General features: G+C 41.7%; 1 protein-coding gene across 2 annotated transcripts in view; it reads right to left on the reverse strand.

Annotated features, from left to right (window-relative positions):
* LOC140724941 (transmembrane protein 179-like) overlaps positions 1–16,542 on the reverse strand; it is a 35,988-nt gene that overhangs the window by 17,344 nt on the left and 2,102 nt on the right. For both annotated transcript variants that reach the window (XM_073039775.1, XM_073039774.1), the window contains exons 2-3: positions 2,953–3,090; positions 2,682–2,760 (exon numbers count right to left, since the gene is read on the reverse strand). In XM_073039775.1, the coding sequence (XP_072895876.1) occupies positions 2,682–2,760; positions 2,953–3,090 (217 nt within the window). The remainder of the gene's footprint in view (positions 1–2,681; positions 2,761–2,952; positions 3,091–16,542) is intronic.

The raw sequence follows: 16,542 nt of genomic DNA on the forward strand, positions 1-16,542 counted from the left end.
CTGTGTGGAACGAGCTTCCAGTAGAAGTGGTAGAGGCAGGTTCGATATCGTCATTTAAAAAGAAATTGGATAGTTATATGGACAGGAAAGGAATGGAGGGTTATGGGCTGAGTGCAGGTCGGTGGGACTAGGTGAGAGTAAGCGTTCAGCACAGACTAGAAGGGCCGAGATGGCCTGTTTTTGTGCTGTAATTGTTATATGGTTATAAGAAGTAAATGTGCGAAGTGTATACTTGTTCCAAGACCAGTAATCGCCTATGACACTAACGTGCACCAACAAATTCTACCCCAGCTTGCCATGAGGAACCCTGGGACCTTACTAAAGCAATCTTTAAATGACAATCAGGCTATAAGTTTATACACTTTAAGTGTGTAATAAAAGTAGAAAACACAGGAAGTTAGACAAAATTGGTAGAAATAGGTTTCAGATCAATAACCCCTTGTCCAAATGGAGAATGAGAGAAACTAACTTAGATTAAAGTTACAGAGAGGGTAGGAAGGGAAGAAGCACAAGGATAGGTGTTGCATCACCTGTGCTTGCATAATAAAGTACTATTTGAAGGTGAACGGCAGGTAGAGATGGAATGCTAGTCTTGAGATGCATGGAACAGTCTCAGAAATGCTGAAAGGAAAGGGAAACGAAGATGTGTCTGATTGTTGAGTTTCATTGCAGGTAGTGGAAACTGTTAAGTGTGATGCATTATATGTAAAGGCTCATCCCAACAGGGATGAGAGCAAATGTAAGGAAAAGATAGTTTTATCTCAAAAATATGAGATTAAACAAAGAATTTCTGTAGCCTACTTTCTCCTTGGAGCATCTGAAGTTTTCTGAGGAACTTCAGTATGAACTTTAGCAAATGCTGATAAGTTCTCCATCACAACAACCTTCTGAAGATATTGACCTTGGAAACTTACAAGCAAACTGCAGACAGGTCCCCTCAACTTGTACAGACAGGAACCAATGTTTTATCTGATCCAGGATCTGAGTTAGAGCTAATTACATTTTAGTGAAAGTTACAATTGAGAGTTAAGAAAGCTGTGTAACATAATTAGCAGTGGTAACCAGTAGGATACTATAGTTAATGGTACTTCATCATGGCTTGTAACGTTTCTTATAGTCTTACATGTCTCCATTGTAGGTCATTAGTGTTGCCACATGGCCAAGTGGTTAAGGCATTCGTCTAGTGATCTGAAGGTAGCTAGTTTGAACCTTGGCTGAGGCTATGTGTGTGTCCTTGAGCAAGGCACTTAACCACACATTGCTTTGCGATGACACTGGTGCCATGCTGTATGGGTCCTAATGCCCTTCCCTTGCACAACATCGGTGGCGTGGAGAGGAGAGACTTGCAGCTTAGGCAACTGCCATTTTCCATATTAAAAAAACTTGCCCAGGCTTGTGCCCTGGAAACTTTCCAAGGCACAAATCCATGGTCTTTCGAGACTAACGGAGGCCTACTACTGAGGTTTAAAAACTTTGACAATTCCTGATGACAGGCTATCTTTTAGGATAGCATGAAAATGCCAGACTCTTCTCTCAATGTGGTGGCAATCTCAGTAGTTATTGGATTTTGTCCACCATGTGCCTAGAATTAGATCTTCAGTTTATCTGTAATCTGTTCAATTGTTATTTGGAGTAACAACTTTCTCCATCATTTATGTTTGAAACCTACACCAGAAATTCTATTCAGGTTTCAGCAAAACCTTCTCACATATTTTCCAAATAATAAATGTACATACTGTAACTTTGCTGAATTGTTTCTGTTAGCTATGGAGTTTGTTAATGCTTAGCTGGAGAACAGGTCATCTGCAAAAAGCTGTTACAACTGAAGTTAGCAAAACAGAGGAGTTATGTGTTGTGGATTATATAGATGGTACATGAAAACAGACTTATCAGCAGATGGTAGACATTAAATTGTTGCTAAAAAAAATCTCACTCTCCTTCAGGAATACTTCAGATGTTGCTATTTTTTCTTGATCCTAGGTTTAACTAAATGAGAGTGCCAATTCAGAGTAAGGTCACTCAACTAACATCTGTGTTTTGCTGTCACTGATCACAGCTGGAAAGCCAGTATCCCATAGGTCCCAAGTCCTCTGCTTTGTGACATATGTTAACTCTCAGTCCAGGAATAACTCTATTTTAAAATAGCCTTCCTTCTTTTCAGATCCCTCTTCTCTCAGTAACCACAGAAGATAATCTTCCTTTGTACCTGTCTGACTGTGTTTGGGTAGAACCTCTTTAATTGGTTAAAATTGCCAAGACTCAAGAGAGCAGGAGAACCCAAAACTCTTTTTAAAAGTTTCTTGAAATTGACACTACATCTAATGTATAAAACACTGCAAATAATATAAGGATATTATTAGAAAGAGCAAAGGAATTAAATTATATAGGACTATAAGATATCTGATATATGGCCTACAATGGAATGTCTCCCAGCAACAAACCTGGAGTTCAAGAGCTAACTTTAGGAGCTTACAACTAATTACATTCTGGAATGGGCAGTTATCAAGCTAATTGATCTTTACTGAAATATTTATGTCAGCATAATTTACATTAAAATGCCAAAGAAAGAAATTAGATTACAAACTGTCTGAGTCACTTATTAAAGTTTCAATTTAACTGGATCTAATTTGGTAATTATGCCTTTCACTGTGTCTAAAAATGAAATATTTCCAAAGATTTACCTGGATAATTGAAAATTGGTTGTAGAAAGAAGAATTATCCAAATGCAGTTCCAGATCAATATCCTGCAATTCCTCACAACTGTAGACAAAAACACTGCGGTCATTTACATAGCTCAACCAGTCATGCAAATAGTTACTACTTTGTAGTTTGAAAGATAATTTTGGTACTAAATGTCTTCACTATATCTTATAGTGTAGGCAAGTACCACTAGTAATTAAACGGTTTTCAGATTAAATTCAAAGAACAGTGGCAATTTCTATAATTGCATACCTGTTGGGCATTCTTCCATTCTCTGTAATTGCATCACACCACATGTTGAAGCCAACAGTGACAAGAGTGCTTGCCACAAAGATGAGGAAAACCACAAAGGTACTGACCAATAGATTCAGGAATGTTGCAAAGAAAGTGCTGTAACAGGGGTGAAAAACAAGTACATCAGTAACCACTCAGTTAATGAGTTGTCTAATAAGTGCTGTTATCAATGGTTCCTCACAATGTCACACCAGAGTTGCATCTAATATGATGGTAGGCTACTGATATAGAGTAACCTCCATTCTGCAATAAAGTATCAATCTCAAAGCAGTGTTTTTGATTTTGAGTACAGGCAGTCCCCAGGTTACGAACGAGTTCCGTTCCTGAGTCCGTCTTTAAGTTGGATTTGTATGTAAGTTGGAAAAAGTACACCCGGTATTATTTAGCGTCAGTTAGTTAAACGTTTGGCTTAGTATATAGTATATATTTCACCTTAAGAAATGTATGTATTCCAATAATTAAACCACTGCGTCGCTTAGTAATAATTGTAGCTTTCATCGGGGCAGGGCCTGTCACATGCTCCATTATTCTCACTTTATCCTTTAAAATTGTTCTGATCATTGACCGTCTGTAGCCTAATGCTTTTCTGATGACCGATGGCATTTCACCTCTTTCCAAACGCTTTATTATTTCCACTTTATTTTCGATCGCAATCGCTTCGTCAATCGAACAGAAACACTGTGGGTGGCGGGTCCCGAGCTCCGCCGGCTCCCGAGGTCCGCTGGGTCCTAAGGACCACTGCACTGTTTTCCCCAGGTCCTAAAGTCCACTGTACTGAGACAGGTTAAATGGGACAAGTGGGGGCTGTGCTGGGTTTGGGTATTTGATCCTCCACAATACTCTGCGTGGGAATTTAAACTGGAAGTGGCAGTGATTTTTTTATGAGGTCAAGTTGCGAGCTCGACATCAACCCGGCATGGATGGTACGGGAGTCACTGGATCGACATCAACCAGGCACGGGAGCGGTCTGTCACTGGATCGAACTCGGGAACCTCCGTTCTCGAGCCCCGTGCTGATCTCACTGTGCCACCAGCCGACTGGAATGAGGGTGGGGGGGGGGCAGGGTCAGGGTGAATCTTGCTAAGAAAAATTTAAGCCAAATACAAAGTTACACACTCAACACACTGTCAACAGCAACGACTTAAAATGGACGGCGTTCTCCTTCCTCGGTTCGTATGTACAAGTTGTCCGTAAGTCAGACATTCGTAACTTGGGGATTACATGTACATGGATTGGGGCAAGGTAGTAGAGAAGATACTGCAGATTAGAAAAGTAAACAGTTGTGGGATTAGAAGGAAACAAAAGATGGATTTAAAATCGATGTCAGAAAATTAAGGACAGAAGTTGATGGGGATTTTTGTGACTACAAGACATTGGTAGTGGAGTTCTTGGCCCCTTACTCCACACACCATACACCAATCAGTTAGACGTAATTTAGGGGCCATGGTTGTGAAGTTTGAAGCTGACAGAAAACTTAGCTGAGAGTGAAGTAGGAAGTAGAGATAGCGCTGCAGGAAGGTATCAATAGTTACAATAACAAGAACGTGACAAAAGGAATTCATTCTAGAGAAGTGTCATTTGGGAAAGGGAAACAAGACAAGGAATAAGTGCTGAGGTACTGAGAATTACTGGGGAGACACAGAGTGCACATTTGTTAACTTTAGAATGTAACAGGGCAGATAAATGCAGGTCCACCCCAGCTTACGAACTCTCAGCTTACGTACAGCTTGTGCATATGAACAAATGGTTGGGAGCCCAGCAATACGCCTGGCTCCTGCAGGGCTATAGGCATCATCTGCAGTCTGGGGATTCATAACATGGCTGCATTTCTGTTTAGGTAGCGCAACAGAACACTAGAATTACTAGCGTAACCTGGGGTCCACCTCCAATGTGATTAATCAGACAAATGGATATTTACCTTATTGGGCAAGGCCTTGCATGTGCAAAAAGGAACCAGGCTAAAATGCATCCATCTTACACTAAAGTTATCCAAAGTTCAAAATTAGTTTATTATCAAAGTACATATATCACCATATACAACCCCGAGATTCATTTTCATGCAGACATACTTAATATATCCATAGAATAATAACCATTACAGAATCAATCAAAGACCACACCAACTTTGGTGTTCAACCAGTGTAGTAAAAACAATAATCTGTGCAAATACATAAAGAAAGAAATAATAATAATAATAAATAAATAAGGAATAAGTATCAAGAACATGAGATGAAGAGTCCTTGAAAGTGAGCCCATTGGTTGTGGGAACATTTTAAGTGAAGTTGAGTGATATTATACCCTTTGGTTCAAGAGCCTGATAGAGCCTGATGGTTGAGGGGTAATAACTGTTCCTGAACCTGCTGGTTTGAGTTCTGAGGCTCCTGTACCTTCTTCCTGATGGCAGCAGTGAGAAGAGATCATGTCCTGAGTGCTGGGGGATCCTAGGTGATGGATGCTGCTTTCCTATGACAGCATTTCACGTAGTTGTGCTCAATGGTGGGGAGGTCTTTATCTTTGATGGACTGAGACATAGCCACTACTTTCTGTAGGATTTTCCGTTTTCACACCAGGCTGTGATGCAGCCAGTCCATATGCTCTCCACTACACAATTACAGAGATTTATCAAAGTTTTAGATGTCATGTTGCACCTTCACAAATTCCTAAGAATGTAGATGCACTGCCTTGCTTTCTTTGTACTTGCGCTTACTTGTTGAGCCCAGGACAGTCCTCTGAATTAATAATATTTAGAAGTTAGCTGACCCTCCCCACCTCTGATCCTCCGATGAGGACAGGCTCCAGGACCAGAGGTTTCCTTCTCCTGAATCAATAATCAGCTCCCTGGACTTGCTGACATTGAGTAAATAGTTGTTGCTGTGGCACCACTCAGCCAGATTTTCAATCTCCCTCTATATGCTGATTCATTGCCATTTGGCTTACAGCAGTGCTTCATCAGCAAACTTGACTATGGCATTAGAGCTGTGCTGAGCCACACAGTAAAGAGAGTAGAGCAGGCGGCTAAGACACAGCCTCGTGGTGCACCTGTGCTGATGGAGATTTTGGAGATGTTGTTGCCAATCCAAAATGATTAGGGTCTACAAGAAAGGAAATCAAGGATCCAATTGCACAAGGAGGTACTGAAGCTAAGGTCTAGGAACTTATTGACTAGTTTTGAGGGGATAATGGTATTGAAAGCTGAGCTGCACTCAATAAAGAACATCTAGATGTATGCATCTTTGCTGCCCAAATGTGCCAGGGTTGAGTGAGGAGCCAATCACATGGCATCTACTATGGACCTTTACTCCAGTAGGCAAATTGGAGTGGATCTAAAGCACTTTGTCAGGCTGAAGTTGATATGTTTCAACACAAACCTCCCAAAATACTTCATCATTGTGGACTTAGGTGCTACTGGACGAGGGCCATTGACACATTCTTGGGGACCTGCTTGAATTCCAGGTTGACAACTGAGTCCACAGTTGGATTAGCTGGTTCTTGGCAGTTCAGAGGGTGGATTGTTTGTAGTTTGCATCCAACTGTAGCTGTACTCCTGGGGTACTTATTTCAAGTCAGAGTTAAATAACTGTGTTACTGTTCTGTCACTGCATTACAAGTTCGATGTGCCAGCACCAGTGAAGGGCATAAGAGATTTACAGAGATGTTGCTACACCTGGAGAAGTTTAATTAAGAGTACAAAACATTGGTGAGGCCACACTTGGAATACCATGTACAGCTTTGGTTACTCTGTTATTAGGAAAGATATCACTGAATTGAATTGACTTTACTTCTTACATCCTTCACATACATAAAGAGTACAAATCTTTATGTCTCCATCAATGTGCAATTTATAGTAATTTGTAATAAATAGTATGTACAACAGAACAGTCGATATAGCTTAGAAATACAACTGCGTCAGTGTGAATTAATCAGTCTGATGGATCATTAAGCTGGAAAGAGTGCAAAGAAGATTTCTGAGAATGTTGCCAGAACTAAAGAGCCTGAGTTGGCCAAGCTAGGACTTTATCTTTTGAAGACTACAAGGCTGAGGTGTGACTTTATAGAGATATATGCAGTGCCATGAAAAAGTACTCAGCTCCCACAAATATTTTCACATTGTACTGTGTCATTTTCTAAATTTAAAAAATATTGAAGTAGGATTTTTGAGTTATTCTACAAAACACTATGCATCATGTCAAATCAAAAGAAAAATTCCAAAATCTGTTGACAATTAACTAAAAATTAAAACCAAAATTGTAATGCTGAAAAAGCATTGATCCCCTTTGTAATTACAACACTAACTTTCCTCACATGTAATACTTTATACTACCTTACCAACTCACTCAATTTGTTGATGTAGAAAATTGGTGGATCATCTATTTTCAATAAATTCATAAGAACAAATATCCCATCCTTCCATAAGGACTGACAGTATGGTAGGTTTTCAGCAGACCTTCCAAAGTGAAGACAAGCGCATTCGAGACAAGTCAGGGAAATAATAATAGAGAAGCACAAATCTGGGGAAAGGTAAAAGACTATCTTAAAGGCACTGAACATACCTTGGAGCTCAGTGCAGTTCATTGTGGAAAAAGTGGAGGAAAGGCACTCTACATACCTCAGAGTTCAGAGCAGTACACTGTTTAAAAGTGGAAAAAATATGAAACCACAGACACACAGCCTAGGTTGGGCCGCCCCTTTAAAATTAGTAGCTGGAGAGGAATGTTAGAAGTGCTTGTTAGGGAGACTACTGAGACACCAACAATCACTCTGAGTGAGCTGCTGAAGTCAGCGGCTGCAACTGGAAATAAAGTTCACGGCTCTACAAACTCTAAGGCCTTGCATAAAAGGAGTATTTATTGAAGATTGGCAAGGAAGAAGTCCTGACTAAAAAGAAAATAGCCTTGCCCATAAGAAACTATACAAAGCATCACTTAGAAGATACTGTAAAGATGTGGATGAAGGCCTTATGGTCAGATGAGACTAAAGTGGAACTTTTTGGCCTCAACACTAAGTGGTACGTGTGGCATAAATCTAATACTGTACATCAGCCAGGCAACACCATCCCTACTGTGAAGTATGGTGGAGGTAGCATCATGCTATGCGGATCTTCTTCAGTAGCAGGAAATGGAAATCTGATCAGAATTGATGGGAAGTAGAATGGTGTTAAATACAGAAAGATCTTGGATAAAAACCTGCTAGTCTCTGCCAGCAAGCTTCAAATGAGGAGGAACTTCGTCTTTCAGTAGGATAACGACCCAGAGCACATTGCCAGAGCAATCATGGAGTGGCTTCAAATGGAGAAAATTGATGACATTGAATGGCCCAGACAGACTCCTGACCTTAATCCACTTGAACATCTCTGGCAAGTCTTCAAGGTTGCTGTCCACCGCCGCTGCCCAACTAACCTGGCACAACTTGGACCAACTTTACAAGGAGTAATGGGCAAATCTTGCTCCATCACATTGTGCAAAGCTAATAGAGACTTACCAAAAAGGCTGTAATAGCTGTGAGAGGTGGTTCAACTAAGTATTGTGCAAAGGAGGATGAATACTTTTGAACTGGTGACATTTCAATTTTTTAATATTTAATTTTTCATGCTTTACAATTTTCCTTGATTTTTGGGCTCTACTGTGAAAAAAGGAGTACGTGATTCACAAATAAAAATTCTCAGTTAAGTCGATCAACATCCCTGGTTGTAATACTCATTTATGTGAACAAAGGGTTGGAGGCTGAATACTTTTACAAGCCCCTATAAAATCACAAGGGGCACAGATAGGCTGAATGCACACAGTCATTTTCCCAAGTAAAAGGAACCTAAAACTAAAGCGCATAGATTTAAGATGGGAAGAGAAAGATTTAAAAGAGACCTATGGGGTAACTTCCTTCTCACAGAGGATATGATGTACTGTATATGGAGCCAATTATCAGAGAATGTGGTTAAGACAGGAAGAGTAACAGCATTTAAAAGACATTTCGCCAAGTAGATGGATAAGAAAGGTTTGGGGATATGAGACAAATGTAAACAGATTAGACTAGCTTAAATGGATACCTTGGTTAGTAAGACTGAGTTGAGCTGAAAGGCCTTTTTTCTTGTTGTAATAGTCTGATTCTATGAAATATTGGATTTTTCGACGCTGTTTTCTTGACAATAGAAGAGTTTGAGTTGGGATTTCATCAAGATGTATAAAGTCAAAGGCCTAGAAGAAGGAATAGAGAGAACCTGCACTCCTCAGCAAAGGCCAAAAATCTAGGGGGCTTTGATATTGAGGATGTTAACATTTTTTTTTACTGAAGAAATGTTGGGTGTATTCACATCCAGGAATGGTGTTGGAGGCAGAAATATCACAACATTTAAAATCAGAAATTGCATCACAGCTGCAGAAGGGGGAGAATGTATGGAGGGGTTATCTACTGGGTCAGTATTAGTGGAAGTTATAAACAGAAAGGGAGCAATCACCCTATTGAGCTGTCAATAGACCCACCAATCCAGACTCACCAATAGCAAAAGAGGCACTGAGGAACAGATTAGTTTGCAGATTTTGGAAAATAACACAGTTGTTGTCATGGGTGACTTCAACTTCCCCAATACTGACCGGAACCTCTTTAATGCAAAAGGTTTAGATAGAACAGAATTTGTAAAGTGTGCCCAGATGGATTATCATGCTACTTTTTTTTTCTTGGTTTCATGGCCACCCAGAAAAGAAGAATTTCAGAATTGTATACTTTGATAATAATAAATGAATTTTATGAACAGATGTAGTCAGGGAAATGTACACTGGAAATGTAAAGGATGTTTAGGGATCGCTTGCATGGGATTTGTTGTATGGAGGCAGGGAAAGGATGGCAGGTTGAGGGAACCATGGTTGACAAGAGAAGTCGAACATCTAACTAAGAGGAGGAAGGACATGGAACATTACAGCATAGCACAAGCCTTCGACTCACAGTTGTGCCAAATTTTTAACCCATACCAAGATCAATATAACCCTTCCCTCCTACACAGCTCTCCATATTTCTTTTGAGTATGTGCCTATCAAAGAGACTCTTCAATGTCCCTAATGTCTCTGCCTCTACCACAACTCCAGCAGCACGTTCCACGACCTACCATTCCTGTGTAAAAAAACGGCCTCTGACATACTCCCTGTAGAGTCATAGAACAGTAGAATGCAGACACAGGCAATTCGGCCCATCCAGTTCATGCAAATCTATTAACCTGCCTAGTCCCATTGACCTGCAATTGGACCATAGCCCTCCATACCGCTCCCATCCAGGTACACATCCAAATTTCTTTTAAATATTGAAATTGAACCCACATTCACCACTTCCACCGGCTGCTTATTCCATAATCTCAAAACCCTCTGAGTGAAGAAGTTCCACATGTTCCGGTTAAACAATTCACCTTTCACCCTTAACTCATGACCCTTCGTTCTGCTCTCACCCAACCTTAGTGGAAAAAGCCACTTACATTTACCCTATCTTCACCCCTCATAGTTTTATATACCTCTATCAAATCTCCTGTCATCATCCTATGCTCTTGTGAATAAATTCCTAACCTTTTCAACATTTCCCTATCAAGTCCTGGTAACATCCTTGTACATCCTTGCACTCTTTTAATCTTATTGACATCCTTCCTGGAGGTAGGTGATCAAAACTGCACACAATGCTTAAAATTAGGCCTCACCAATGTATTATACCACTTCAACATCTCAACTCCTATACTCAATACTTTGATTTATAAAGGCCATTGTGCCAAAAGCTTTCTTTACAACCCTATCTACCTGTAATACTACTTTAAAGAAATTGCAGATCTGTATTCCCAGATCCCTCTGTTCCTCTGCACTCCTCAGTGTTCGACCATGAACAGTGTAAGTCGTAACCTGATTTGTCCTTCTGAAGTGCAACACCTCACACTTCTCCACATTAAATTCCATCCGCCATTTTCAGCCTATTTTTCCAGCTGGTCTAGATCCCAATGCAAGCTTTGATAGTCATTCTTGCTGTCTACTACACCCCCAATCTTGGTGTCATCTGCAAATTTGCAGATCCAGTTTATCACACTATCATCCAGATCATTGATATAGAAGACAAACAGCAACAAACCCACGACTGATCCCTGTGGCACACCACTAGCTACAGACCTCCAGTCAGAGAGGCAACCAGCTATTACCACTCTCTGGCTTTTCCCACAAAGCTAATGTCTAATCCAAGTTACTACCTCATCTCAAGTGCCAAGCAAATTAACCACCCTGATCAACCTCCCATTCGGGACCTTGTCAAAGGCCATGCTAAAGTTCATATAGATAATGTCCTTGCTTCATCAGCTTTTCTGGTAACATCCTGAAAAAATTATAAGATTGGTTAGACACGATTTAACACACACAAAGCCATGCTGACTTTAGTCCATGTCTATCCAAATACTCATATCCAATCCCTTAGCATTTCCCACTACCAATGTCAGGCTCACCAGCCAGTAATTCCCTGGTTTGTTCTCAGAGCAGGTCTTAAACAACAGAACAACATTTGCTATCCTCCAGTCCTCCCCGCACTTCACCTGTGGCTAAAGGCATTTTAAATATCTCTGCTAGGACCCCTGCAAATTTCTGCACTTGCATCTAAGAGGGTCATAGGGAATACCTTTCCAGGCCCTGGGATTTATCCACCTTAATTTGCCTCAAGACAGCAAAATCACCCTCCTCTGTAAAGGGTCCATGACCTCATCATTATTTTGTCTCACTTCTAAAGAAGTCGTGTTCATCTCCCAATTAAGTACGAATGCAAAACAAATGTTTTGAACAACTGCAAAAAAAGCAACGACATCGAATAAGATCCTTGCTCTTGCCTTCAAAACACCTTAAAGCTTTACCTTAAATTGCATTATACTTTCCTCCCAACACCTTAAAGTTATGTTCCCTTGAATTAGCCATGTTACCCATGGTAGAGTCATTCAGAAAGTCAGGAAGCATTCAATCCATCTAAGCATAAGTTAGTAAGTTTGCAGATGACACAAAGCTCAGTGGTGTTGTAGATGGTGAGAGGTTGTTGTAGGTTACAATGGGACATTGGATACAGAGCTGAGCTAAGAAGAGGCAGATGGAGTTCAATCTGGAGAAGTGTGAAATTATTTACTTTGGAAGTTCAAACTTGAAGGCAGAGTACATCCACAGATCCCTTAGAATTTCCACACAAGTTGAGAGCGTGGTTAAGAAGGCATATGATGTGTTGCCCTTCATTAATCGGAGCACTGAGTTCTAGAATCATGAGGTAATGTTACAGTCAGTAAACACTTGGAGTATTGTGTTCAGTTTTGGTCGCTTCCTGATAGGAAGGATGTAGAATCTTTTGGGGGGGGGGGGCAGAGGATATTTTCTATGACGCTGCTGGATTAAAGAGCATGCTTTATGAGGAAATATTGAGTGAGCTAGGGTTTTTCTCTTTGAAACGAAGGAGGATGAGAGGTGACTTGATAGAGGTGTATAAGAGGCATAGACAATACAATAGACAATAGGTGCAGGAGTAGGCCATTCGGCCCTTCGAGCCAGCACCGCCATTCAATGTGATCATGGCTGATCATCCACAATCAGTCCCCCATTCCTGCCTTCTCCCCATATCCCTTGACTCCGCTATCTTTAAGAGTTCTATCTAACTCTTTCTTGAAAGCATCCAGAGAATTGGCCTCCACTGCCTTCTGAGGCAGAGCATTCCATAGATCCACAACTCTCTGGGTGAAAAAGTTTTTCCTCTAATCTGTTCTAAATAACCTACCCCTTATTCTTAAACTGTGGCCTCTGGTTCTGGACTCCCCCAACATCGGGAACATGTTTCCTGCCTCCAGCGTGTGCAATCCCTTAATAATCTTATATGTTTCAATCAGATCCCCTCTCATCCTTCTAAATTCCAGTGTATACAAGCCCAGTCGCTCCAATCTTTCAACATATGACAGTCCCGCCATCCCGGGAATTAACCTCGTGAACCTATGCTGCATTCCCTCAATAGCAAGAATGTCCTTCCTCAAATTTGGAGACCAAAACTGAACACAATACTCCAGGTGTGGTCTCACCAGGGCCCTGCACAACTGCAGAAGGACCTCTTTGCTCCTATACTCAACTCCCCTTGTTATGAAGGCCAACATGCCATTAGATTTCTTCACTGCCTGCTGTACCTGAATGCTTACTTTCAGTGACTGATGAACAAGGACATCAAGATCTCATTGTACTTCCCCTTTTCCTAACTTGACACCATTCAGATAGTAATCTGCCTTCCTGGTCTTGCCACCAAACTGGATAACCTCACATTTATCCACATTAAACTGCATCTGCCATGCATCTGCCCACTCACCCAACCTGTCCAAGTCACCCTGCATTCTCCTAACATCCTCCTCATATTTCACACTACTACCCAGCTTTGTGTCATCTGCAAATTTGCTAAAGTTACTTTTAATCCCTTCATCTAAATCATTAATGTATATTGTAAATAGCTGCGGTCCCAGCACCGAACCTTGTGGTACTCCACTAGTCACTGCCTGCCATTCTGAAAAGGACCTGTTAATCCCTACACTTTGTTTTCTATCCATGTGAGTACCCTACCCCCAATACCACGTGCTTTAATTTAGCCCACTAATCTCCTATGTGGGACCTTATCAAAGGCTTTCTGAAAGTCCAGGTACACTACATCCACTGGCTCTCCCTTATCCATTTTCATAGTTACATCCTCAAAAAATTCCATAAGATTAGTCAAGCATGATTTCCCCTTCATAAATCCATGCTGACTCGGACTGATCCTGTTACTGCTATCCAAATGTGCCGTTATTTCATCTTTTATAATTGACTCCAGCATCTTCCCCACCACTGATGTCAGGCTAACTGGTCTATAATTACCTGGTTTCTCTCTCCCTCCTTTCTTAAAAAGTGGGATAACATTAACTATCTTCCAATCCTCAGGAACTGATCCTGAATCTATGGAACATTTGAAAATGATTACCAATGCTTCCACAATTTCTAGAGCCACCTCCTTATGTACCCTGGGATGCAGACCATCAGGCCCTGGGGATTATCAGCCTTCAGTCCCATCAGTCTACCCAACACCATTTTCTGCCTAATGTGAATTTCCTTCAGTTCCTCGGTTACCCTTGGTCCTCTGGCCACTATTACATCTGGGAGATTGTCTGTGTCCTCCCTAGTGAAGACAGATCCAAAGTACCTGTTCAAATCGTCTGCTATTTCCTTGTTCCCCATAATAAATTCACCCGTTTCTGCTTTCAAGGGCCCAACTTTGGTCTTAACTAATTTTTTTCTCTTCATACCTAAAGAAGCTTTTACTATCCTCCTTTATATTCTTGGCTAGCTTACCTCATCTTTTCTCCCCGTATTGCCTTTTTAGTAATCTTCTGTTGCTCTTTAAAAGTTTCCCAATCCTCTGGCTTCCCACTTATCTTTGCTATGTTATACTTCTCTTTTAGTTTTATACTGTCCTTGACTTCCCTTGTCAGCCACGGTCACCCCCTACTCCCCTTAGAATCTTTCTTCCTCTTTGGAATGAACAGATCCTGCACCTTCTGAATTATTCCCAGAAATACCTGCCATTGTTGTTCCACTAACATCCCTGCGAGGGTATCCTTCCAGTCAACTCTGGCCAGCTCCTCCCTCATGGCTCCATAGTCCCCTTTGTTCAACTGTAATACTGACATTCAGATTTTCCCTTCTCCCTCTCAAATTGTAGATTAAAATTTATTATGGTCACACCATAATATGATAATGGATCCTTTACCTTGAGTTCCCTTATCAAATCCAGTTCATTACACAATACTAGATCCAGAATTGCCTTCTCCCTGGTAGGCTCCAGTACAAGCTGCTCTAAGAATCCATCTTGGAAGCTCTCCACAAACTCTCTTTCTTGGGGTCCAGTACCAACCTGATTTTCCAAGTCTACCTGCATGTTGAAATCCCCCATTACAACCGTAATATTACCTTTGCGACATGCTAATTTTAGCTCTTGATTCAACTTGCACCCTATATCCAGGCTACTATTCGGGGGCCTGTAGATATCTCCCATTAGGGTCTTTTTGCCCTTACAATTTCTCAGTTCTATCCATACTGACTCTACATCTCCTGATTCTATGTCACCCCTCGCAAGGGACTGAATTTCATTCCTCACCAGCAGAGCCACCTCACCCCCTCTGCCCACCTGTCTGTCCTTTCAATAGGATGTATATCCTTGAATATTTATTTCCCAGCTCTGGTCCTCTTGCAGCCATGTCTCTGTTATTCCTACAACATCATACTTGGCAATTTCCAACTGAGCTTCAAGCTCATCCACTTTATTTCTTATACTTCGTGCATTCATATATAATACTTTTAATCCATTACTCCCTTCGCTTCTCACATCGATCCCTATCACAATTGGCCATACTCTCCAATCCCTTCCTGAGCTTCCTGCCCCATCAATTCTGTTGTCTTTCTTAACTTTTCTAATTCTCTCTTTCCCTTTAACTCCATCCTTATATTTCCAGTTTGTCTCCTTCCCCCCCCCCCCCCACTTATTAGTTTAAATACACCCATGTAGCAGTGGCAAACCTGCCTGCCAGAATGCTGGTACCCCACCTGTTAAGGTGCAACCCGTCCCTTTTGTACAATTCATCCTTACCCCAAAACAGATCCCAGTAGCCTAAGAATCTAAAACCCTGCTTGCTGCACCAGCTCCTCAGCCACACATTGAGATCCCATATCTCCCTGTTCCTGCCCTCAGCAGCACGAGGAACTGGAAGCAAACCGGAGATAACCACCCTGGAGGTCCTGCTTTTCAGCCTTCTTCCGAGTTCTCTGAAGTCACGCTGCAGAATTTCTTTCCTCTTCTTCCCGATGTCATTTGTGCCAACATGCACTACCACTTCCGGCCGTTCACCTTCACCCTTGAGGATTCCCTGCAATCGGTCCGTGATGTCCTGGATCCTAGCACCAGGGAGGCAACATACCATCCTTAAATCTCGCCTGTTGCCGCAGAAACCCCTTTCTGTACCTCTCACTATGGAGTCCCCTACTACCACGGCTCTGCCTGTCGTCTGTCTCTTCGGCTTTGCTTCAGTGCCGATTTTTGACTTGCAGACCTGTCCGCCTCTAAGACTGGCAGTGTCTTCTGTCCCGACAGCTTCCAAGAGGGTGAACCTGTTTTCAAGTGGCACATCCCCCGGGGTCTCCTGTACTTCAAGCATCCATCCCTTCCTCATCGTCGACCCTATTCTCTCCTCCGGTATCCTCGGTGTAACAATCTCTCTGTAGGTCCTGTCCAGAAATCTCTCGTTTTCCCGGATGAACCTGAGGTCATCCAGTTGCCCCTCCAGTGCCCCAACACAGTCCTTCAGAAACTGAACCTGGACATACTTATCACAGGTGTAGCAGCCGGAGGCACTATCAGTATCCCTGACCTCCCACATCAGGCAAGCATCACACTAAATCAGTTTACCTGTCATCTCTTCACCACCTCTCACCCTCTGCAACTGTGGCATAGTCTCCTCCCTCAGCCTCCTCGCCAAAAGCTCTCGAGCCAAAGACTCGCACTTTTCTCACA

This window comes from Hemitrygon akajei, chromosome 3 (genome assembly GCF_048418815.1).
Source record: "Hemitrygon akajei chromosome 3, sHemAka1.3, whole genome shotgun sequence".
Classification (NCBI taxonomy): Eukaryota; Metazoa; Chordata; class Chondrichthyes; order Myliobatiformes; family Dasyatidae; genus Hemitrygon; species Hemitrygon akajei.